Source organism: Heloderma suspectum, chromosome 5 (genome assembly GCF_057233095.1).
Source record: "Heloderma suspectum isolate Gila_16-S chromosome 5, 16-S_ref, whole genome shotgun sequence".
NCBI classification, from domain to species: domain Eukaryota; kingdom Metazoa; phylum Chordata; class Lepidosauria; order Squamata; family Helodermatidae; genus Heloderma; species Heloderma suspectum.
Window position 1 is genome coordinate 186,357,488 of NC_139462.1, and position 26,575 is coordinate 186,384,062.

Genomic DNA, 26,575 nt, shown 5'->3' on the forward strand with positions numbered 1-26,575 from the left:
TTAAAGATAATGAACCAGAAGGACAGTTGCCCATCAACAGTTAGCACCTGAACAGCAGACTGAAAAGGCAGAGAGAGACGCACAGGTCACCTGGCCTCGGACTTCCACATTATGGTGAGATCTCCTGTATTTCTATTTCAATTATAAGAATTATCTCTTAATGTGCTTCTATGCGTATAAATTAGCACAAGCACATTGTATGCGCATCACTGTCCTCATTCTTGGTGATTCGTAAGTGGCCACTCTAACCATAGATTGGGAGCATAGAGCTATGGGATTCATTATAGAACTTTCTGTGATCCTCCCCGTGTCTTCTCACGCCAGCCAAGGCCTTTCTGTGCCTAAGTTACATGTATCCAATGTCCCACCACTGTCCAGTTCCTAATATGTAGGCTACTCTCAGATGGAGCAGGGGCAAGTGTCATTGCATGTGGAGGACTGAGAAGCAACAGGCTGCTGGATATATATGTGTGAAGTAAGAGAGCCTTGGCTCACCCAGAATGGTTTGGTGCATTGCAGCAGCATGCCCAGAATGAGGCAGGTGTAGGTTTGAAGGGTTATGTGAGGAACCCCTCAGCACCCTGCAGGGCTGGCTCTATCTTTGGCAGAGTGAGACAACCACCTCAGGCAGCAGATTTTTGGTGTCATGAAAAGGCAGCAAATCATTAATTTATTACTGCCAGGGAAGGGGAGAGGTGCTTGTGAGATTTTCTGCCTCAGGTGCCAGAATAACATGGTTGGACTTGGGTACTAAGTACCTTGACATGGGAGAGGGGCACCATTTGCTGCTCTACCTCAGGCAGCAAAATGTCTTGGGGTGGCCTTGGCAACCTTTATGAAAAGGACTGGATTTGTACCATGAGCTTCCATTATGTCGGCAATCGGTAACTTTGATTTAATGTACGTTTACTAACCAGAATCTTTAACCATGAATTGATTCTGGTTTCAGATCCTGCTTAGTAAACTGACATTAAACCATAGTTCCCTGTTTCAGGCTTAACAAGGAACTGTAGTTTAAAGAGACCAGGATTGAAGCACTGTAGAACCAGCACACAATGGGGAAGTGTGTGGGCCCAAGGCTTGTTCTCGGCTTAATAAGCTATGGCTTCTTAAGCCAGGAACATTACATCCGAAACAGCCCTTGGTCTCTTTCATCCACTTCAGGTAGGTTCTCTAGCTAGTATATTGTGCTTATATTTAAATGTTATTTTCCGCTTTGTATCTATCTATTTTGAAGAAGCTGAACATAACTTCTGTATCTTATGGGCTCTTTCTTATGGTCAAAGAATATAGCTTTAGGGCACAATCCTATGCATGTTTAGACAGAAGAAAGGCCTATAACTACCAGCATGCCCCAGTCAGCAATAGGATAGTGCCTTTAGTGAAAGTAGGTTTTAACTTTACTTCTATTTATTTGCTCCAGGTTTTCGTTTTGAAATGACATGTTGTAACACTCTGAGGCAAAATATTCCCGATAAACCAGTCACTTATATTACAATGTATCATTCTTATAAACTGCAGTTACTTGCCATAAAATTTCTTGCCATAAAATATTGGCAAGAACTGTTGAAAGGTCCAAATAATTAAATGTGATGTTGTTACCAGCTCATATCTCTACTTAGCAAAAAAGAAAAAAAAAAATTGCTCCTGCAATTGATCCCAGTAGTCCAAGAAGATTTGGAGACTGTTGCACAGTCTGTGGGTTGTGAGGTATTTGATACAAAGTAAGTTAGAGATTTGAAAGGCTGAGCCAGGAGTGGGGGACAACAGGGAGCCATTAACCCTGCATGTTGTGGTTTGCATCAAAATTCCAAAAAGTTGACCTTCATAATTTGAGTTAGTTTTACATGTACTAAATAACTTGAGGATATGTAAGCATTTTAACTTGACTTGGAAACCAGACCTAGAGGTTACAGAGAATACACAGCTGCCTCCCAAACCCAGAAGCGACTCATCTTGTCCTCCTCTATCTCAAGTAACCTTAGTAATACAAAACATGTTTTGTATTTCACATTATTATGCTGAGATATTGCTGGGAAGAGAGGGAGCTGCCGTTCTGAGTAGTAGCCATGAATCTTTTGTAACTTCTAGTTCAGGCCTAAGAGCTCTGTGTTTTGTTTTCAGCTTTGAGTGACCAGCTAGTGGAAGTGGTTGGTCTGGAGGGAGCCATGGAGATGGGTCAAATATACACTGGACTGAAAAGTGCTGGAAGACGTCTTGCTCAATGTTCATCTGTTATCATCAGGTAGGAACCATATTTTCCCCTGAACATTTAGAACTGTGCATTTTCTTGTCAGGCAAAGTGATAGTGGGACATGGGATCTTCCAATGGAAATGAAGATTCAGGGCATACAAAACAAGAAAGTACTTTTTCACAGTGCATATAATAAATTTATAGAACCTGCTGTCATGAAATGTAGCGATGGCCACCAGGTTAGATAGCTTTAAAAGTGGAATAGTTAAATTCACAGAGGATAAATCTATCAGTGGCTATTAGACATCATGATGGCTATAGAGAGTCTCCAGTTTTAGAGGCAGTGTGCCACTGAATACCCAGTTCTGGGAAGGAGTCTGGTTAGCCAATGTGGGAAACAGAATGCTGGACTACGTGGGCCATTGGTCTGATACAGCAGGACTTGTCATGCATTCTTATATCAACTCAACTATTTGCCATCCAGTTTGCAATTTATTTTGCCATTTTGTAAGGTGACAACTCCATTGAACATGGGAGATACCAGAATGAAACTTGTTACACACAATCAGGTCACACTTTTCCAAGTTCAACTGCCAGTTCAACCCAGAGCATTTTCAAATGTAGTGGAGGAAAGATGTACAAGACAATGCAAGGCGATTTCAGATTTGACTACTGAAATATCAGAATCAAAAGTGTGAATGTTCAGGACACACTTTGCTGCTTATGTTCAATTTCAAAACCTAGTTCCACTCCTGCACCTAGCTTCAACGGGCTAGGAGTCGGCAAGGGCACTCAAACACAGTGCTTTACTTCTATGTAAAAATTTAACCCTATATAATAATGACAGACTCACTCTCCAAGTGCCTAACCCTGTGTAGCCAAAAGTGCACCATCCGTGCAGAAAAGGGAGAGGTTAAAAGGGTTGAGAGAACCCCAAGGACTTTGCAGAAATACAAAAATATATATTTTTAGGGGGGGAGTCCTAAGCGGGAAAGAACAATTCACTGCGGGCTGAGTATGCTCAGTGAACATGGAATGATGGCTGACTGTTGTGCAGGGGAAGAGTAAATTGGGGGTGGGATATGATGAAGTATTCTGGAAGAGGGTGTGGCTGGCTGGAAGCCTGAACAGGTCAGGATGTACGAAAGGGACTTACCTTGTCCCGCAGCTTTTTTTGCGGTGGGGGGGAGGCGCTTCGCTTCTCCCCCCGAAGTGCATGCAAGCGGGGGGTGTCTTTCCGCCTCGCCCGGCTGAAATTCAGGCCGGGGGGAGGCTTCCCGCCTCACCCCCAGCCGAAATTCAGGCCGGGGAGAAGTGCCCCGTCTCCCCGACCGCGAACTTCAACAGAAAAGTTAAAAAAAAATAAAAATGCCCCGTGATAGGCTACGTAACGATTTACGTAGCCTATCACAGCTAGATCTGCAAAGTCAGCCGTGATAGGCTACGTTAAACGTCACGTAGCCTATCACGGGTGACTTAAAAAAAAAAAGAGTGCGTACACAAATAGCGTTGCCCTTATTTTCGACGTAGTCTATGTAATCTTTACGTAGACTACAGCGACCAAATAAGGAACCCAAATGGCGGCTCCCTATGGGGGCCACCATTAGCCGTACGCGCTTTTTTTTTTTTTTAAGTCACCCGTGATAGGCTACGTGACGATTTACGTAGCCTATCACGGCTGACTTTGCAAATCTAGCCGTGATAGGCTACGTTAATCGTCACGTAGCCTATCACGGGGGCGTGGTTTTTTTAAACTTTTCTTGGAATGATGGTGGCGGCGGCGGCGGCCGGTCGAAAGACCGGCTGCCGCCCCCGCCTCTGTCGAAGCCCTGCCGAACCGCCGCTGCGACCCGCCACCGGGAGCGACATTCGGGAAAGGTAAATCCCATCCCGGGGGGGGGCGGGGGGGAATTTCTCCCCGAAACTACTTCAGGGTGCCGAATACGTTGGCACTCGGCCCCCCGAAGTTTCGGCGAGAAATTCTCTGACACCCCTAGAACAGGAGCACTCCACACTCAATAACCACTTCAAGAGCAGCGACTTCTTCTACCAGCGCCAAAGTAGCGCTTCCTTGATGCTTTATTTTCTCCACTATTATATCATTAACATTTAGAGCTTTGAATTATGGGGGGGCTGATAAGAATTTGGACGTGAGTCATTATAAAACCACTATTGATAGGATATCCGCCTAGTTCAAAAATACGCTAATCATAATTTGGGATTCATAATAATTGCGATGCTTTACTTTTTCATTGTACAACATGAAGTATGTTGTAAGATATGAGTCACAGGTTAGGCTGTCTTCATTTGATTGACACCCAGGCCTATCCATGCAACCATTTCGACTCCCATTTGATCTTGTGAAGTCAGCCCAAGTTGTCATGTGGTGAAGTGGATCATGCGATTGCCTCAACATGCTTGCAAGTTGTAAAGGTGTCGTTCTTCAATCCGCTTACCTGAATGTTCTCAAGGACGTGCTGGCTCACAGTATGAAAACCTGTGGACACAATCACATGGCCAGTTCACCACATGGTAAAGTCAGGTAAGGTTGCTTCCAGACAAGGCTTTTATAGCATTGCCTTGCCTCATTCACAGAATTTTGCAGGGGGTCCAGATGACAATGTCCTCCAGTTGAAACCCTCCCGTGTTTTCCCAGCAGTTCATTCGTCTTTTTTTCTTACTGCAGAAAATCCATGAAGAAAAAAAGAGGGAATTGCTGCACCATGCCTTCAGACTGGTAGTGCTGGGAGCCCGCCACCTGGAAGCACCCTCACTTGAGCCACAGTCGGTTGCATCAGTCAGCCCTCAATTTGATCAGAAATATTTGTAAACCAGGGATTTATTTTGGCCTTAGAATGCAGACATACATAGAGTAGTAGCCAAAGTTAATCCTACATAGAGCAGACCCATTGAAAAGAATGGGATTTAAGTTAGTCATGACTAACTTAAGTCTCATTCATTTCAATGGGTCCACTCTATGTAGGACTAACTTGGATACTACCCAATAGTGTGTGTTGTGGAGTGACAGGTTACCTTTCTAAGGGCACAGTCCTATCAGGATAGGCGGCCGCCTCCAAACCTGGGCAGGCAAAGCACGGAGGGAATCTTTTCCTCTGCACTCCAGCCACCTGCATTCACAGCTAGACGGCCAATTTTAGCTGTCTCGCTGCGGGACTTTGGAGCGGGGGGCGGGGAGAGGCTGGATGACACATAGGAAGCATCGTACCAGCACTTCCACACTCCCCCCTCCCCGCCCCCGGCAATGCCTCCCTTTTGCCCCACCCCACGCTGCTCTTCTGACCGTGGAGCCCGGGGACGATCTGCACTGCCTACGAGGTTGTGGGGGCAGGGAGGAGGTTCTCTGGGAACTGGCCTCGGAGCACGGGCTCTGAGGTCAGTTCCTGGAAACCAACCAATCCTAAGGCTGTCTAGCCGCTGTCTAGCAGCCAAAGGATTGCTCTCTTAACGTACCGGGTCATGCCTTATTTTGCATCTGTGATGACATCTGTCACTGGAAGATGCATGTGCAAATTAGGGTGTCTCTGGGTGGGATGTGACAGGGTGCTGCTACCTGTTTAGAACATGCACTTTATTTTCTCCAGACACTGTTCTTCCTATAACTGTTTTGCTCTAGGACCAGCAAGGCTCTGCCTATGCAGATCGACGGAGAGCCATGGATGCAAACACCTTGTACAGTAAGTATGTCTTGATCGGTATATGAGATAAAGTTGGTCAAACCAACAACAAAAATATGAGTATCATCATGAGGTTTGTTATACTATATGAAAGTATATCACATTATCTCTTCAATCTTGTAGTGTAATCAATGCTAGTCCTATGATTAAAGAACTGGGCTGCAATCTTACACACAGATTTCAGTATAATCTCTCCTTGCAATATAATGTGCAACTTTATGCGTGACAACCTTATGTATGAACTCAGAATGCATGTGTTTTTAGTTTTACCTTTTCTAAATATAATGTTCTCAGATAAGTTGAGTATTTTGGGGCCCTTCAACCTTTTTATTGATTCTTATGCAAACCCATTCAAGACACTGGAAAGACTTCCGCAGGCTCTGATTAAATGATGAAGTAAATTTAATCAAGGTGCAGAGGAGAATGGGAGGAGATAGCTCTCTTTCCTAGTGTCCTTCCCCCCAACTGGCCACCACATTCACGGGAAGCAAATTTGGAGCAGCCATTCTGCTGTTGTTTTGAGGGGAGGTGCTTAAATAGTGGAGGGGAAAATTCTTACCTTTCCCCCTTTTAAAAAATTCTTAAAAGCCATGAGTACTGGTGTGGCATGGCAGCAGTGGACGTATGGCTATTGCCACTACCATCTTTCCCAGATGTGCTCTGAGAAAGAATATGGTGGGAGGCAGAACTCTGCTGCTGCCATGCCTCCAAAGAACTCTGCCATGCCAGCAGAGACAGCAGCTTTTAAGAGTTAAAAAAGAGAAGCTGTAAAGTAAGAAGTGCTCTCAGTGCCACTTAAGGCCATCTTTTCCCCCATTTGGGGATTTGCCTAGGGGTGCAATCCTATGTGTGTTTAGTCAGAGAAAAGTCCTACAACTCCCAGCATTCCCCAGCTAACTATGCCTAGTTTAAGGTGCCATTGCCCACTGTTTTGCCTCTTTGGACCAACCCATCTGGCCCAGAGCAGCAGTATGGGATAAGCCAGTCACCTCACAGGCTGAGTAGGAATTTGGGTGGTATTCCCTGATCGCCATTTGGAAGTACTTTGTTTTTGCCTACTGAGTAGCTTGCAATAATTTGGCTAAGGGCACAATCCTATTGGGATTCCCATCAGGATTCCCGTCAGAATGGGATTCTCCATTTCCCTGATGGAGATCCTATGCAGAGCTGGAGGAGCATGGAAGTTTTCTTTGCCTCCACACTCCCCCTGCTCTGCATTCTAGCTAGATGGGCGTTTTTGCCCATCTAGCTGAGATGTTGGGTAGGGGTGTAGGCTGGGGAAGGTTGGGGATAGCTCATATCCCTGCTTCCCCAGTCCCCTCCCCTTCCCACCCACCAGCACGTCCCCTTTTTCCCCTCTCCGAGGTTGCCTTTGTGAACTCAGAGAGGCAGCTGGTGCAGTTCTCTCTGTGCTGGCTGCAAGGGGGTGAGGAGGGAGCTCGGACTCCTGGATCCAAGGCCAGCATACTGTCTCCAACCTCGGATCTAGGAATCCAAAGTTTCCTATGGCTCCCCAGACTCCTCTGTCTTGGGGGCCATAGGATTGCTCTAATGGGCTTTAATATATTAGTCACAACTAGTGGGTAGTGTGGGCAGCAAGTGAGTTAGGCTACCCTAGTCAGCACCCTGTGGCATCAGGAGAGTAAAGGGCTGCTTACTCAACCTACCTCTCATTGCAAGCTGGCTCAAGGGGAGGAAGCAGATCTTGGACCCTGGAAGCTGCAGTCCAGTGAATGCTAGCCAGTAGGGGTGGTGTCTAGCATCAGGGAAGACACAGGTCAGCAACAGGCTTTTGGTCAGCAGCATCTTTGATCCACGCATTGAACCAGCATGGTATTGCCCAATAGGAGCTGATAAGAGGACTACAGGCACCCTATATCTTAAGGCATATATCTTCCCCAACCTTGTCCCTCCAGATGTTTTGGACTACAGCTTCATCATCCCTGACTATTGGCCATGCTGACTAGGGCTGATGGGAGTTGTCATTCAAAACGCTGGGAGAGACCCAGGTTTAGGAAGACTGCCTTGAGATATAGGGTGCCTGTACTTGATTGAGCTAAGTTGTGTAGGCTTGTTGCAGATCTGTATTTGTAGTTCATAAAGTTGTGGTTCTTAGCCCAAGCAGATGTCTCATGGCTTCCTTTGGGGTGGTTTTCTTACCTATTAAAGCCTACAATAGAAAGTCCTAAACATAATCTTCCTGCCCGGAACTGCAGGGTGCTCCAGAACACACAAGCGGCTTTTTTGCATGCTTGAACTGAGACAGCTGTGTGCACAAAAAGAGATATGTGAGCAAAATGACCACATCTAGTCGACTGAACTGGGAATCTTTAGCATGGGTAGGAGCTCCGAGAATGCCTCAGGGCTCTCATGCATGAGGGAGGTCCTGGGTCGGACAGATTTAACTGGAAATAAATGTGCTTTATATCAAAGTGTAATAGTTTGGTGGCTCAGGCACAATGCCTGGCAGGGCCAGCGTCAAGGGTAAGCATGGTTGGGCATCTGCCAAGGGCTATACCCCAGCACAGGCCCACTGACAAGATCCTCCTGGACTTGCTCCTCCCCTTCACCATTGCAGCCTGTGTGTTCACCTGCCTCTTGCTCTGGCCCAGACAAGGTTGTGGTGTGAAGGAAGAGCAGTAGTTGCCACTGGCTATTTGCTCTCTGCCTCTCTGCCTGTCAAGCAAGTAAGGCGGTAGCAATGATGAGAAAGTGGAGAAGGAGCAGTAACAGCTCTTACCAGTGAGAGAGTAGACTCACTGAAGGAGGGGCCCCATTGAGGGTGTCTTGTCCAAGGGCCCACAAGAACCTGCAACCCGCACTGATACCTGGTACAGTGCACTGAGCGGCCCAAATCAAAGCCTCACAAAAGTACGCTCAGCATTGTGGGACTAAGCCCGAATCTTAGGAAGGAATGGTTTACAGTTGAACAAGCCAAAATTCTGGAGCAGATGATAAAGGAATCCATCTGGAAGCACCTTGACAACAATGCCATGATTACTCGAAGCCAACATGGATTTGTCAAAAACAAGTCCTGCCAGACAAATCTGATCTCATTTTTTGATCAAGTCACCTCCCTTGTAGACCGTGGGAATGCTGTAGACATCATATACCTCGACTTCAGCAAAGCTTTCGACAAAGTGCCCCATGATATCCTGATGAGCAAACTAGTTCAAAGTGGGCTAGATGAAACAACAATCCGGTGGATCCACAGTTGGCTACAGAATCGGACTCAAAGAGTGCTTATCAATGGGACCTTCTCAAGCTGGGGAGAGGTAACGAGTGGGGTACCGCAGGGCTCAGTCCTGGGCCCAGTGCTCTTCAACATTTGTATTAATGACTTGGAGGAGGAGGTGCAGGGAATGCTGATCAAATATGCAGATGACACAAAATTGGGCGGGATAGCTAATACTTTGGAAGACAGAAACAAAATTCAAAGTGATCTGGATAGACTGGAGCGCTGGGCAGAAAACAACAGAATGACATTTAATAGGGATAAATTCCAAGTTCTGCACCTAGGAAAAAGAAACCAAATGCACAGTTACAAGATGGGGGATACATGGCTCAACCACACTACAAGCGAGAAGGATCTTGGAATTGTTGTCAATCACAAGCTGAATATGAGCCAACAATGTGATGTGGCTGCAAAAAAGGCAAATGCTCTTTTGGGCTGCATTAATAGAAGCATAGCTTCCAAATCCCAGGAAGTACTAGTTCCCCTCTACTCAGCACTGGTTAGGCCTCATCTGGAGTACTGTGTCCAGTTCTGGGCACCACACTTGAAGAAGGATGCAGACAAACTGGAGAGGGTTCAGAGGAGGGCAACAAAGATGATCAGGGGACTGGAAACAAAGCCCTATGAAGAGAGACTGAAAGAACTGGGCATGTTTAGCCTTGAGAAGAGAAGACTGAGGGGAGATATGACAGCACTCTTCAAGTACTTGAAAGGTTGTCACAGAGAAGAAGGCCAGGATCTCTTCTTGATCATCCCAGAGTGCAGGACACAGAATAATGGGCTCAAGTTACAGGAAGCCAGATTCCGGCTGAACATCAGGAAAATTTCCTGACTGTAAGAGCAATACGACAATGGAACCAATTACCTGGGGAGGTGGTGGGCTCTCCCACACTGGAGGCCTTCAAGGCGAGGCTGGACAGCCATCTGTCGGGGATGCTCTGACTTGGATTCCTGCACTGAGCAGGGGGTTGGACTCAATGGCCTTGTAGGCCCCTTCCAACCCTACTATTCTATACTATTCTATGATTCTAAGCACTCAGCTGGGCTCCAACGGTTAGTATACAAACTTGTCTACATCTTATTTAGCCTTGTATGAACTTCTCTTTGCATACATTTGAGGCCTGACACTGTGCTGTGTGGTTGGGTATTATTTTTGTGCCCCCTACAACGTTGTGCATACATGATTTTTGTTTACCTATGCATAATCCTTTCTTAATTTCACAAGTTCTTTATATATATATGTATAATTGACAATGCAATTTACTGCATGTGTGCTTTCTGCACCTTAGACAACTGTGCTGAGATGTAATCACCTATCTTTCCATTTCAGATTGTTAAGAAAAGAATTAGTTGTGACTAATTGCCAATTAATTTGTGGTGGTTTAAAGGTGGGGGGGCAAAACAATTGCACCTACTAATTAAAATTTAAAATATTCCAAAGTGTCATCTTTAGGTGTCTGTGGAATACATAATTTCCATTTTAGTTCTGTGCTGGATCCTGTAACAACCCTGAACTTGACAGCTTTATTAATTTAAGGGCTCAGCAATACCTATTAGTATAAAACATGAAAAAAATGCCATTAATCATTTATTTTAATTTTGCAGCTCTGTCATTTTCTCAGTATGTTTAAAAATTATGATGACACCACCGTGTTTTCCAATTTACCTGTGTGAAGGGGAAATGGATCACACTATTTAGGAGTGATACTAGAGTATATTATTAGAGCTTAATTAATGCCAAACTAATTAGATTTAATTTCAGTTGGTGCAATGATATTGCTAAGAAATTGTTTTAAGTGAACTATCAGAAAGATCTATATTTTAAAGCACTGGGGTGGATCACAGGGCAAGGCCAACATGACAGAGAACACAGACCAAGAATGGTATGCTGGTGTGATATAAAAACTTACTGTACATTCCCTCAAGGCTTGTTCTGTATTTAACAGCCTGCCATTAAATCTTAGGTCCCGAAATTATGTTTCTTTGTGCTCTTAAGATCCTCATCCCTTGCCTTTGATCAATCCTCAAATATCATTGAGGAGATTTGGAAAATTTTCTGCAACTGCATCATTTTCATGGCTGTCTCCCAAACCAAGTTTTTTTAAAAAAATCTTCCCTTTAATTGGTCTTCTTTTGGGACCAGAGCAAAGCACAGTGTTCAGTAACACAATCCTTTTCCAAGAGCAAGTTGGTGTGGTTAAATGAAAGAAGGAACCCAACTTTGGCTAGATCTGCACGACTGCTATTTATCAGTATTGAAGTGCACTGATAACTGTTGGGGCACACTATGCATTCCGTATACCACTTTTCTAGCTTTATTTCCTGCTTTTTATTCTGTATTATCCAAAATACCACAACAGATGTCATTGTGTGTGCTACGAGGTATAAATGTGCAAGAGGGATATAGTGTCACCATGATGGGATTGTATCAATATGACGCAAGGTGTAGATATGACCTTTGTATATTAATGATGAATTGTGTGTAGTATCTCTGAGGGCTGACATGGTCTCCTTTACTACTTTTCTTTACTACTTACACAACTATATCTCTAGCAATCAATGTTGTTTCGGTTCAAACATCACACCAAACCATGGCTAAGGAAGCTTAAGATAATGTCTGAATTGAGAATAATTTTTTTCAATCTGCCAGCAAAACATAAGAAACCAGGGCAGGGATCCATATACATAAGAGGGCAACTACTTCCAAATACCCAAAGGGTCTTCAGGCTTATATTTCTCAAACAGCAGCTCCCCATTCTTCATGGCAAGCCACATCTGAAGTGAAGGGGATTTTCAAAAGCAGTTTCTGATATGGCATGTGGGTCTATTGTTTGAAAAGGAACAAGTTTAAAAAAAAAGCCCTCCATCAGGTGTGCACAAGCACTTGGGCATACCTAAAGTAGCCCTTTGGATCCCAGCTATTATGTATTAAGTTTGCAAATTAAGTCTGCCAATTGGTTTGTTGTGATGTCTGAATTGATAAACCATATTTATGACTGTTGCTTTACCTGTAGAGGCTGCTGCAATTGGAGAGTGAAGTACTGAGAAGATGGAAAATGAAAGCAGCTCTAAACCATGGTTTACCTATAGATTTGGAAGCTCAAACCATGGATCCTAAGCCATGATTAACACAAACCATGGTTTTGGTGTGATGTCTGAACTGAGCCACTGACTTTTAGCTTCTGCTTTTGAACATTTCAAGTAAGCTATAATTCCTACGATCAACAAAGGAGAAGTTGGCATCTTGTTTAAGCACAGCAAGATGTAGTGTTAAATTCAGCAACAAAAGAATCCTGATTCAATAAGGATAGACAAAACTATCCATCAGAATTCCATGGAACAATCTTCCATGGAGAAGATTTTGAGGACCATGGAATTATTTGGGATGAGGGTTGTCCAGTGACACGTCTTAGAGTTCATTAAGTCCCCTGTTGCATACTAGACTTCTCTAGGCCTGCTCAGAGGCCTGTAGTCTAGGGTGAATAGGTCTTCCTGATTTTAATGGTATGTAGAAGAAGTGATCTTGGCAGTGCATGCATACAGTTCCATGTCTGTTCTTTATATGTTTTCCTATGGCACAGTAAGCTAAGAGTCCAGGAAAGTTCAATAAAGCCCACTTATCCTGTTGAGATTTTTATATTTTTGTCTCTTTTGATTATAAAGTAAATTTCTACCCCAAGAAGCAGCCTATTCCCTATTTTAATGAGCCTCTCCTCTTGGTGTACATTTTTTGTTTCATTACTATTAGTGAATGACAAGTGAAGGATATTCATTTTAGCTTGAAAATGTCAGGTGTGCACTTTGAGAGATATATTTTTTGCCAGTTTTAATGAGGTGGTGTTTCTTTTTGAAAGAAATACTCATTTGTGATGTGGATACTGTGCAGATGACAACTGATATTTAATAAGTGATGGTTCTTGTATTAGTCGTAGTTCACTAAAGAAAATGTCTCAGATAGCTTTTGAAAAACTGTTAGCATCGCTAGCCCAAAGGCAAGATGTGACCTTTTTATTACATAATGAGAATCATTTATTATCTTACAATGTATCTTAAAGTCACAGACAAAATGCCACTTTGATAATTGCTTTCAATTAGCTTTGAGCATAGCATACATTCATAAAATGTCTTCTCTAATTTAGACTTGAATTAGAGAAAATTGGAGACATAATCTACGCTAAGGTTGTCTCATTTAAGGTGATTTCTAGTTTTATATCAAAGAAATCAAAATGGGTAGCTATAAAATAGTCTTTCATGGTGTTTTAAACAGGTCTTTCAATATTTGATTTGGTTTTACTATCAATTAATTAACAAATTAGAATGATACTTCATCATTTTTGACCTTTTTAGTACGTTCAATTTTTATTTTAATTCCTCGTGGTTATTTTGAAATGAAGCATTGAAGTTCATGTTAAGTGCAATGAACAATGTGATTAGTAACAATGCTGCTATAATCAAGTGTCTATTTTTAATACTTGATGCACACGAAACGCATTATCACCCTGCTCCAGCAGCAGCAAACCACAGTAGAAAAAGCTTCTACTCACACATCTGCCATGTGGGGGGAGGAAGGCACAACAGGCTACTGAAGGGAGAAACGCCCACAGCCAGCTGTAGGATAACATGTGGAACATGTGGAACACGTTGCCCTATTTGGATCCCCATGTGACAGCCTTGCTCTGAGTAGCCATGAACACGGCCGTAGGCTCGTAACCTTCTGTGACATTCACAGTTCCTTAGGTTAGTATATATATTTGATACTGTTGTTGTTTTGAACATGTAGACAAGAGCAATATCAAAGAGACTTTGACTTACAAATCTGCAGATTTTTTCAGCAGTAACAGAGAGGTGCTGGAGATGTAATGGTAGCGGGACTTCTGCCCACATGTGGTGGCACTGCAATTTGGATAAGGAATAATGGAAGGATATCTGATAAATGGTATCAGAGAAATTGCAAGGTATGAGTTACAATTAACTCCCAACAACTCTACTTCTGGGTGATATTAAAAATCAAATCCCTAGTGACTTACTGGTGATGGTGAGCCAAATGTTAGTAGTTGCAAAGATCCTTCTTGAAAAAGCTTGGCAAACAACACATATCAAAATTGTATTCCTGTATAGTGGGAAAAGAAGATTTGGACTATTATGGTGATGCATAAAATAACGAGTTATAAGTTCTTATGGGAGGGAAGAATGAACTCCATTCAGACTTTTCAAATTAGTTGGATTTTTTTTTATCAAGCTTTTTATGCTTTTTATTGGAATAGGCTTAGGCCAGGAGACCTAGCAACTTTAGATAAATTATATATGTTAAGTCAGTGTATTGTACTGTAATTGGTATGATTGTGATGGAGATTTATGTTGTGTTTCATCTGTGGTCTCTGCGTTTGTTGTATTTTTATTGTATTCTAATGTACCTTACTTGTATGTTATGATACTGTGATTTTAAAATATTGTTAGCTGCCTTAGTGCTGTATAGGCACTAGAAGGTGGATCAGTGAACTATTTTGATAATGGTCCAGTCAATAATAACTACTCCATTAAAAACACACACCACACAATTAATCATTCATCCAGTCGTCGTCGTCGTCATCATCACCATAATCAGAACAACATTTAATGCTTTCCTGTGAAAAAATTTCTATTTTTAAAGTTTGTAAGCTAGTAGTAAAGAAACTTAAAACTGCCACATCTTCTGATTAGCTAACACAGCAGATAACGCTTTTCTCTCCCACCAGATAAAAATTACCCACAAGAATCAAGCTCCAATCCTGATGGGACCACCTCCCAAAACTGGCCTTTTCTCTTCCATCATCAACAGAACAAGGAACTGCAGCAAAGAATAAGCTTCTTTAGTTAAATCCTTACAAAATCAAATTAGCAGGGATTTCGAATATGTATGCTGGAAACCTTTCAAGGGTTTTAAAATGTTCTCTACTGCATAATCATAGAATCTGGAATAACAGTTTCTGTGACTGAGCTAATGTAAAACGATGCTATTAGAATAATTTATTGCCACAGTTTTGTAGGCATTTTGCATGAAGAAAGCTAATGTTTACATAAAGTGATAAAACATATTTTTGTTGCATGCATTACCATTACTAATTTACAGGATGAACATGCTGTGGAATGGAAAAAATGCAACACTGCTGGAAATGTAATTTTCATGGGATGTGATCCTCAACCTGCTTACTTCAGATTGGTCTTTCAGATGGCATAGTTAACTCATTAGGCTACTCCAGGCCAATCCTGAGGAAAGCAGTATGAGGCTTATTACAGCCTTGGGTTGATTCCCTTTCTGGCTGCTTAATGCTGATGAATAACTAACACTCTATCTTAGGATTACCCAGTAGTCCCTCTAACCAACTCCAATCAGTGTAGATCCAGTCATTTCAAGCCTGAAACATGAAAAATTCATTTACCTTGGTCTGTTACTCTTCACTCAGAAACGTACTTAACATTACACAGAGCGGGATTTACTTCCAAGTAACTGTTCAGTACTGGGCTGTTTAAGTTTCACATAGTTATCATGTTTACAAACATTTCCATCAGAAATGTAGACCCACACTGTAGCAATTAGGTTAAAGGAAACATTGCTAACTTATTTCTGAGCTAGTGGGCCATTTCACACAGCACAAGAAGAAAACCTGGGTTTGTCACCAATTGTTGACTTCACATGGACTCTCATCCATTAGTATTCACTAATTACAATGAATATTTATTCAGCTTTCATTTTTTCATGTGTTTATAAAAACTCTGTATATCAAAGATCATTAGGTCACCCCAGACCTCAATGCATGTTGGGGCTTCATATCTATGTCACAGAATGGTCCTATGAACAAATGGGGAGCATTTACATGCTTCCTCTAAGTGACTAGCTGCCATGTGCACACAAGAGTTTTTGCACGACAATGGAGACACTGGATCTGGAAGATTCAGAGTTACACATTGATGGCTATCATGTGTTTGTTGGTTTGTTTCTTTATAAATGCAAAATATCTTATGTTGCTGCCTTTCTGTTTGCTTTCTTAAATCCAAGAATTTCTGCTGTAATGGTTTCTTCTCATCTATGGTCCCTAAAAATGTATTAATGGTTTGGAAATGGCAATGCAGTTTATTTTGTGTGATTTAAATGCCCCTGTCTTATGGGTAAGGCCAGGCCAGCCAACAATGCAATGTTGCATATAAACTGAAACATACGCATATACATCTATAGTAAAATGCTTTTGGGAGAAGCCATTGGGTTGGATCCAGAGTTAGTCATACTTAGTATAACTAAGTAGTGACTTAGTAGAGTAGATCCATTGAAATCAATGGAACTTGATTTCAATGGGTCTACTGTACTAAGTATGACTAAGTCTGAATCCAAACTATTGTGATTTTTCCCCTTATTTGAGAGTTGTTTGAGTTTCACCTTTGCATGTTTTACTTTCCAACATTCTACCAAGAAAAGTAACTTGCTTGAAATGCATGATTTATTTATATCCTCCCACCTTTTAATCTATACCATAAATTGCTAATGATTTATGAAATCTCTTTTCCTATTGATTCATCCTTATGAAATGCAGACGTTTAATCTTTCTGTTGTGTGTGGTATTGCTCATGGATGTAAGTACATTAGATACAGTTTGAGTACATTATAGGATTTGGTTGATTTTGTCTGTATATAATTGAAGATGAACACAGAAGCTGTATATTGCTTGGTAAAAATGTAAATGAAAATTATTCTTAATGTTCAGTAAACATGAGCAGAGAAATGCCAATTGATGTGACATTCAGCATTAGATTGAGAAATGAGATGTCTGTCACCAAACCTAAGGCTGTGTACTAATATATGGGTCCAGTGATGTTAGCAATTGCACTTATCTTAGTGTAAAAAATATTATTCTCTTGTAAGCTACATATGAATGTACACCTACATTTGATGCAATGGCTACTTCAGCTAGCGATTCATGATTGTAAGGCAAATACTTCTTGCTGATTCTGTATCACATGACATGTACATTGATTTTATGAAATTATGGTTACAGGTAATAAATATTTTCACATGATGATACAGTTTTCTGTGTATTATATTCCACAACAACCCTTTTTTAAAAAAATAGTCCCAGTTCTTTGCTGTGCCCTGCAGGGCCGGCCCTTTCATTAGGCAGAGTTAGGCAGTTGCTGGGAGTGGCAGCCAAGTGTTGGAGGAGACAGCTGTGGGCCTCACAGCCTGCCTTGCACCCACTAAGCTAGCCCGCAGCCTTCAGGTGTGGCGGAAATTGCTGTTCCATTGCCACTGTTGAAGAAGATTCAACTGTCAATCCAGTTGGCTTTTGTACATGGAATGTGAGGGGGCACCCAACTTGTTCTTCACCTCAGGAAGCAGGTGGAACTTAGGCCAACCCTGGTACCCTGTATGATAATTTCACAGGCAAACCGCCACTGAAAACCACATCAAAACACACACACACAGCATACCAGAATAGTAGCTAGGTTAGGGATAATTCATAATTCCTTTCTGTGTTGTTGGAGTTGCTTCCCCATGCTGCTCTGGCATCTTGCTCATAAGAAAACATAGGGACAGTACCATGGAGATAGTCCATCCCTGGGCCTGTCTTGGCTAGACAATGTTTGTGAAGAAAAGCCCTTCCTACCTGACTCCATACACACATTCCTTGAGCAGCATGAAAAGAAGCCACAGAGAATCATCTCACATGCCACTGTAGATATTGTGGGATATAGACCACAGGATGCAAGGAGAGGGAAATGCTGTGATAACTGCTTAATAATGGTACAAACATTTGTAAATTTATTTACTTACTTACCTACCTACCTACCTACCTACCTATTACATTTCTCTACTGCCAAATAGCCAAAGCTCTCTGGGGAGTTCACAAAAATTAAATCCATAAAATACAACATAATAAAACATAAACCCTTTAAAACTCTAAAACAGAATAAAACTAAAATAAAAACTTTAGTAAAAACCAGCAGCAGCAGTGTTACAATCTAAAAACACAACAGCACATTTAAAAAACAAAAGTGAAGGACTAAAAAGCCTGGGGAAATAACAAGACTTCACCTGCTGCCAAAAAGACCACAATGTAGGTACTGTCCAAGCCTTCCTAGAAAGGGCATTCCACAATTGGGCTGCCACCACTGAAAAGGCCCTTTCCTTAATAGTTTGCTGCTTCAGTAAATGCTTCATTTAAAAGGCACTTACAAAAGGTCATTAGCCACTAAGATTTTAAAGTAGCTTTTATTGTCTTCTAACTATGTTCATTATCATAAATGTGTCTGCGGTGGATAGGGTATTAATATCTTCATTACTCTTAATGAATAGTAAGATAACTGTTGTATTTGTTAGTCACCTAGCAAAGATGCCTCAGTATGCTGATAGAATGTGATTGATAACTGTGACCAACTTCTCCACTAAAACGGTGTATATTTTCCCTATATTAATCCAAAATTTAAACTGGGATTTGGACCCAGATACAACTCTTATACTTTGTCCACCACACCACACATTGGATTGTATCCAATGGCATCTAACTTAAGTCACATTCATTTCAATGGATCTACTCTTAGGTAGGACTAACACTGTTAGTTCCATTATCTCCCCTCTCACGAGGACATCCAAATTATCAGATAAATTGGAATGGGAAGTGCAATCTCACAGCATAAATGTTGGGAGTAATCCAAGAGAAGGGTGTGCCTGGATATTACTGCAAAGCTTGTTAGTAAAGATGCTCCAGTCTAAAAATAAATAAATTAAGTAAGTTCTTTGTGCTTTGCAGGAAATTTACCTAGAAAAGAAAGTTGCTTCTTGCGGAGGGTGTCTGCTGGCTGTGGAAAAATAAAAACAGTGATTGCTTCCAAAGGAAACCTGCTTAAAGCCCCCTTAGTAATGTACCGAGGGATGACTGGAATGAGACAGAGGTCTGTGCTACTGGATCCTGGGAGGATGGGAGTTGGGAAAACAATGAGAATGAGAATATCTCTGGGCAGCCATGGAGGAACTTAGATTTAGGCTGGAGATTTTCATATGAGCCTGTAAATAAAGGAAAACACCATGGACTGTGCTGCAATGATGATATAGTACTTTTTATACTGATCTTATTTGTGGTCCTAAGATTGCAATCTTACATACTTGGGAGTAAGACCATTTGAACACAGTGGGACTTATTTCTGTGTTAACATGGACGGGATTGCAGTGTAAACAAGAGGACCTCCCCTGCGATCAGGACATGGAAGCAGGTGGTGATATTTAAGAACCATTTTGTTTATTTCAGACATTTTATGAATCTGGGCTTCAGCTATGAAGTAAAAATAGCCAAAAATTATCAAACAGGGGGACTGGCCCTGGTGTGGAAATTTGGGTTTCCAGACAGTAAATTGTCTTCCTGTTTTATTGTGAACAGTTCTCTGTTCTCTTCGTGAAACCCAGACCATGTTTTATAAAATCATGCCTTGCTGAATAATAGTTGTTGCATGTGGTAGTAAATATAAGAAGCAATAACCGGTTTGTCCCATCTTCTGATCAGCACAAACAGTGCTCTTCTCATTTGTTTCCTCGTTCTTTCAAAAATGCCCAATACTATAGAGGCCTTTTTTTCTTTCTTTCTTTAGTGAATCGCCTTGCACCTTAAAGACATTTCCAGCATCCAGGCATTTTACATGTTTTCTTGCTATGATTCAGAGTTTGCTAAAGAAGCACCTTGGGAAGCCTTGAAGGAGTGAGTCATATGAAAGAGTAAGCAGTAACCGTGGTGTTTTGGTATTTACAGAAAAAAACAACACCTGTGTTGATGATAGACTAGCAAAATTCAATATTTACTGAGTGCTGCTTTCAAATAAACACAGAGTGTCGTTCACAGAGATTGCCAGACCCAGGGACTGAGATCAGAATATAGACTAACTAGCTTGTCTCTAGCTGCCTGAGACTTTGTGCCTGTGTTCTGCTGGGTATAGACATAGGCTAAAAAAGTTAACCCAGCTCACATGCTGCCCCAGAGCTGAAGGTAGTGTCTTTTGTCTAGCAGAAAATGAGGCACAGCTGTGCAGCTCTACCTTTCTGTCTTGCACTTTTTAAATGCATGAAGCACAAGCACTGCCCTGTCATGGCTGGGCTGGGCTGGACTGCCAGATAACCACAGAACAAGCTATCTCTCTACAATTGGTGTTTGGTGACACCCTAAGGGCCAAAACTACCCCTGCGCTAGGGTTCCCATCTAGATCAGGGGTCCTGCACCTCCTCTAGAGTCCAAATGGAATTTTAAAGAGACATAGATGTTAGACACACCTTTAAAGTAATGTCTGTTTTGGCCTTTAGCGATGGCTTGATTTGTAAGATACTAGTGGATAAGAGAATTCCTTCCTTCCTTCCTTCCTTCCTTCCTTCCTTCCTTCCTTTCTAAAAAATATTTGTATTAAAATTTTACATGGTAAAACATTCAATATCATTAGAACAATGTTTATTAATTTGTTAATTATGAAGCCGTTTAAAGTTACTGCTAGACAGTGTGGGAGGTAACAAAACACATGAGTTTTGTCCGTCATTCCTGGTGCCCATCTCCTTACAAGTACGCTGCCATCAAAGTTCATGATGGAATAGTGATCACCCCCTGTGGAGACCAGGATCAACCATCACCCAAAAAAGTCACTCCCCCCACCCCCTAAAAGCGGCCATTGGTGAAATTTGGATTTGGGCAGAGAGGCAAGGGGTTAACCTCCCACATCAATTCCCTGATGCAAATCACCCCTCCCAGAAGCTGCTCTTAGTTGCAGAGGGGAAAATATTCAGGCAGTCATCCAGGCCCCCTCCCACTGCTTTTAGGGGGCATAAAAGTTTTGAACAATATTCTCACAGATGCCCTGCATCATGGGTAATTTGTCTATGAACGAAGACTGTCTATAAGTGGCGTATCACCTATACAAAGCCCATTTACAGGTTTGGGAACAAAATTAATGAATTACAGAAGCACTGTGAAAGTGATGTTGGTTTTTTAGAAGATCATAAACACTTGAGAGGATACTTGTATGATGAGTGTTCTTGAAGGATGTTGTGAGTCAAAGTCAGGAAGACAGAGGTTGGGACACCTTAGAAGTGAATGAAAGTAATGAGCTGAGAGAGAGGAAAGGATATAGCAACAGGCGAAAGCCGGGAGATCGAGTTGGGCAAGCCCATGAAGAAGATACAAACTACATGGATTCATTGGAGACTTCCAGAGCTTGGATATGAGGTTTGGGAGCTAGCGATGCTCATCCTGAAGAAAAGATTAGTGGTAGGAGAGTCACAGACTTCTCTGGCTTGAATTAAAATGTGAACTGGAGAGGAATTCCATCCAAGCCCCCTCTCACCCAACTATCCCCCCAAACTACCTTCCTTCCCAACCAGCTACACTTTCCTTTTAAATCCCACTTACCTAGCCAGTGTGGCCATTGGCAGCAAGCAGCTGCAGAGAAAGTGAAGTATTTTGGCTGTCTAGGCATGGGAGGGCAGAGCGGGGGAGGAGGCTGCCATATGACATGTGTCATGCAGGCATTTCCGCCCTCTCCACCCTGGAGTGCCCCATTTCGGATGCTCCACGCTCCTCTTGCAAGCGCAGAGCACGGGGCTTCTCTGCGCTGCCTGCGAGGCAGCGCGGAAGTGAGGGGAGGTTGGTTCCTGCGAAACAAGATATCCTATGGCCGTCTAGCCACTGACTGGAGGCCATAGGATTGCTCCCTAAACCTCCCTTCTTAGGGGCCTGATGTACTACACTGGGACTCAAGATTTCCTTAATCCTTGGGAAAACTGCATTTCCCAGGGGTACCAGGACCTTTGTGTCCCACTGCTAGACAGTGTACCAGGCCGCAGATTAGGAAGAGGAGAGAGAGAGAGAGAGACCTCCCCTCTTTCCGTTGCTGTTTGCTGCTACTGGAACACCACACTGGCTGCAATGGGGGTCAGGATGGGTGAGATGGAAGAGGGATGGATGGGTGTTCTTGGGGATGAGGTTATGGGAGGTTGGCTAGGCTAAATTCAGATTGCTCATAAATAACCTTAACTATTTCTCAATTTTATTTTTTATTTTTATTTTTTAAAAAACACCAAACCCTATTTCCCAGCAAATCTGATAGAAGCCATGCATGGCCCTCTCTCCTCGAGAAATTAAGATGGAGGGGGTAGTCAATGCAGCGATTAGGAGGACAACATTTATGGCCATAGAATTTTCCATAGCAATGAGGGAATAATATGCAATACGCTAAGCTTTTGGGGCAGGGCCAACTTGTGGCTCTCCAGATTTGTTTGGCCTACAATTCCCATCAGCCCTAGGTAGCGTAGACAGAGGTGATGGATGATGGAAGTTGTAGGCCAGAGCATCTGCTTTAGGACCAGAAACTGTTTCTTACTTTGATTCATAGCAGTACCCGACACACAAACACACATATACACACACTATCATCATCATCATCATCATCATCATCATCATCATCATTCAAGTCTGATTATATCTCTACCTCTATCTCTATCTCTATCCCCAATAACTACTAAAAATGTAACTTCCTTGAATCACAAACTAAAATAATCTTTTTAGTGAATACATAGTTGTCAGGGTGGACACTGAGATCATAGAATCCCAGAGTAGTTCTGATTCTGAAGTGAAGCAGCCGCTCCTGGGAGAGGAGCGCACTCATCCTTCCCAGGGCCAACAGCTGGCAGAGATTCCTCCCACCGGCATTCCTGACATAGATAGAGGTCCCGGGAGTGAGAGAGCGCAGGAAGAAGACTTGCTGGATGTGCGACGCCAACGCAGGGAGTGGCGCCAAATGGAGGGCGCGGAAAGGAGGCGTAGTGCCCGGTTGGCGCGCAAGCAACGGTTGCGCCCAGAGGATCTAAGGGAAAAGGGGAGGGACTCTCCCTAGCCCATAAGTTCAGGGTCTGCCAGTGATTCTCCTTCAAACGGGGACCAACTGTTCCAGCTGAGGGCATAGGTATTCTGCTGCTCATAGCTAGTTGCTAATAGTAGACTTGTTAAATTGTAAAAAAGGAATAAAGCTTTGAAAAGAATCCCTTTGTCTGTGTTTTAGTTAGTTTTCAGATTTTCAGGGCCAAATCGGAGCTGTACATGCACCTTCGACCTGAAGACTTCCAGACGGAACAGGTTCGTGTAGGTTTCATCATTAACCTACTTTCAGGCATGGCAGCTAGATGGGCTTCAGGTCTCCTTCTCGCTAATGACCCCCTGCTCGGGGACTATCAAGGTTTCATGACAGCGATGGCCTGTTTTTTTGGTGACCCCCTGTGCACACAGATGGCTTCTCAGGAGATTCACCGCCTCAGGAAGGGCAAGGACTCAGTTTCCAGCTACACTACAACTTTTTGCTTGCTGATGCAGGATTTACAGTGGAATGATGCTGCGCTGGTGGCTCAGTTTTTGGACGGTTTGAACGACGAGAACTTGGATGAGTTGGTGCGCACACCCAGCCCGCCTACTTTGGAGGACCTCATCCAGACCTGCCTTCAGGTAGATAGTTGGCTGGAGGGGCGCCAGCAGACCCAGCGGGGCACCGGGGGTCAGGATTTCCCTCCTCCCATTCCCCCACGTTTCCTACCCCCTCCCCCACACCCCGCCCCTGCGGTGGGGGTGGAGGAGACCCCGATGCAGCTGGGAGCTACTCGAGCCCCACTGCCACCAGAGGAGCTTGAGCGCCAGCGAGCTGAGTGCCGATGTTTTTGATGTGGAAAGCTGGGGCATTTTGCCAAGACCTGCCGCATTAGATCCGCAGCTCCTCTGCCTCCCCCTCCTCTCCTTCCCCCTCCTCCTCCTCCTCCTCGTCCCCAGGCCTGACTAGACTGCCCCCCCAAGCTTGTTGGGAGCCTCCAGTGTGGGGGCCAGTTCCCCACCGGGTGGGTGCCTTCCCCAAACCCCCCACCCTCCCATCTGCTGTTGCATGTTCACCTCTGCTCCTCCCAGTGGGGTGGGGTGGAGGCCCTAGCTTTAGTGGACTCGGGGGCTACGACCAGTTTCATGGATGAAACCTTCGCCCTCTTCCACAAGATTCCTACCCTGCCCCTTCCTGCCCCCTTGGCAGTGGAGACCATCGATGGGCGTCCTCTCTCTTTGGGCGCGGTGACCCATATTACAGCTCCACTCACTCTGCGCACCCAGTCCCACGTTGAGCAGATTCAGTTTCACTTGGCCAAGGTTCCCCTATACCCACTCGTGCTGGGTGTTTCCTGGCTCTCTAAGCACAACCCTCAGATTTCTTGGGGACTTCAGCAAGTGGAATTTGCATCTCCCTACTGCCGGGAGCATTGCCTCCCAGAGGAGGCGCCAGTCCCAGCCCAGGCCTTAACCTTTTCCTCCCCCTCCTCATCTGCTTCTGGCAGTCCTTCAGCTACCATCATCCTCCCAGAGAAGTATGCGGCTTTTCGGGATGTGTTCAACAAGAAGGAGGCTGACCGGCTTCCCCCCCACTGCCCTTTTGACTGTGCCATTAACCTCATTCCCAGAGCGACCATCCCCGCTGGCTGGCTGTATTCGATGTCAGAGCCAGAACTTTGAGCTCTGGGGGAGTTTTTGGACAAGAATCTCAAACACGGTTTCATTCGCCCGTTTTCCTCCCCCGCCTGTGCTCCTACCTTCTTTGTGGCCAAGCGATCTGGAGAGCTCCGCCCGGTGCACGATTTCAGAAATTTAAATTCGGTCTCCATCCCTGACAAGTACCCCCTCCCCCTCATACCTGAGATGCTGGAGCGCCTGGGGCGAGCCAAGATTTTCACAAAGTTGGACCTGCGTAGCGCCTACAATCTGATTCGAATCCGGGAGGGGGATGAGGGGAAGACCTCTTTCAGGACCAGGTACGGAGCGTATGAATACCTAGTGATGCCGTTTGGGCTTACCTGCACCCCCCCCCCATTTTTGCATTTTATGAATGCCATCTTCCGGGACTATTTGGACACTTTCCTCATTGTGTATCTCAATGATTTACTTATATTTTCTGAGGACCCCCACGCCCATCAGCATCATGTCTCCGCCATCCTCCAGCACCTCCACGAGAACCATCTTTATGCCAAGTTGGAGAAATGTGTGTTTGATCTAACCTCTTTGGATCCTGCATAGGTCCAGGCTGTCCTCTCCTGGCAGGCTCCATCCACCAAGAAGGACTTGCAACGTTTTCTGGGCTTTGCTAATTTTTACAGAAAGTTCCTGCCCAGCTTTGCTCAGCTGACTTCTCCTCTCACGGACCTCCTTAAGGGCAAGAAATCTCCTTTTCATTGGACAGCATCGGCCCAACAGGCTTTTGAGGAACTTAAGAGGCTTTTCAGTTCTGAGCTGATCCTGTTACATCGTGACCCCAGGAAGCCTTTTGTAGTGCAAACTGATGCCTCTGACTTTGCAGTGGGGGCGGTGCTCTTTCATCCAGATCGGGAGGGTGGCGGTTTGCAACCCTGCGCCTACCACTCCAGGAAACTGAACATGTCTGAGAGGAATTATACCATCTGGGAGAAGGAACTTTTGGCCATCAAGTCCGCTCTGGAGACCTGGCATCATCTCCTGGAGGGGGCACAGCACCCAGTCGAAGTTAGAACCGACCATCGCAACCTCGAACATCTTCAGACAGCCTGTGCCTTAAACCAGAGGCAGATTAGGTGGTCGCTTTTTTTTTCTCGGTTCCATCTTAAGATTTGCCATGTGAAGGCCTCCGACAACCTACAAGCGGATGCTCTTTCTTGTAAGCCTGACCTCCAGCCAGGGGGTGAGGAAGATCCCCCCTCTCTGATTCTTTCCCCCCAAAGCCTGGCAGCAGCTGTGGTGCCTCATTCTTGGGAGGAGCTCCTTCTCTCTGCACAGGCTCAGGATGCTTTTGTTCGCACAAAAGTGGAGGAATTGGGACTAGTGTCTGCCCCCCCACTCTACCCCCTTCTCTTTGCGAGGTGGCCTCCTTTACCTTTCTGGCTGGGTCTATGTGCCTTCTAGACCCCTCCGTGAGAAGGGTCAGTGCCACGACTCCCCCACAGCTGGGCATTATGGCGTCGCCAAGACTCTGCATGGAGTGACGAGGGATTTTTGGTGGCCTCATGTGTGTCAGGACGTCAAGTCCTATGTTGCCTCCTGCCCAACCTGACAGCGGGCGAAGGCCCCCTCCGGCGAGCACACAGGCTTGCTTAACCCCCTGCCTACCCCCTCAGACCTTGGAAACTGCTCTCCCTTGACTTCATCACTGACTTGCCTCGCTCACACGGTAAGACCACCATTCTGGTGGTGGTGGATTTGTTTTCTAAGATGGCCCATTTCATCCCCTGCTCTGGGTTGCCCACAGCCAAGGAGACGGCAGAGCTGTTCTTGGTGCATGTTTTCCGCCTCCACGGATGGCCCGAGGGTCTTATTTCGGATAGGGGGGCCCAGTTCACTGCCCATTTCTGGACGGAGCTACTTGCGTTGCTCCATGTGACGCTCCGTCTTTCCTCCGCCCACCATC

The 26,575-nt window shown here is 44.2% G+C and overlaps 1 protein-coding gene across 1 annotated transcript; it reads left to right on the forward strand.

The window, feature by feature from the left end:
• The first annotated feature begins 1,893 nt into the window (after nucleotides 1-1,893).
• On the forward strand, nucleotides 1,894-17,174 carry LOC146344948 (diacylglycerol kinase beta-like). Its single transcript, XM_084860458.1, has 4 exons — nucleotides 1,894-1,984; nucleotides 2,125-2,245; nucleotides 5,829-5,889; nucleotides 14,860-17,174. Exons 2-4 carry the CDS (start codon nucleotides 2,169-2,171, stop codon nucleotides 14,965-14,967), a joined length of 246 nt encoding a protein of 81 aa, XP_084716584.1. The 5' UTR covers nucleotides 1,894-1,984; nucleotides 2,125-2,168; the 3' UTR covers nucleotides 14,968-17,174.
• Nucleotides 17,175-26,575: the final 9,401 nt, after the last annotated feature.

Excerpts from the sequence above, each read along its gene's own strand:
- LOC146344948 (XM_084860458.1), top strand. The coding sequence starts at position 2,169 with ATGGAGATGGGTCAAATATACACTGGACTGAAAAGTGCTGGAAGACGT. Across the intron at positions 2,246-5,828 it reads TGTTCATCTGTTATCATCAG|GACCAGCAAGGCTCTGCCTA; the intron begins GTAGGAACCATA and ends GTTTTGCTCTAG. Across the intron at positions 5,890-14,859 it reads GGATGCAAACACCTTGTACA|ATAAAAATTACCCACAAGAA; the intron begins GTAAGTATGTCT and ends CTCTCCCACCAG.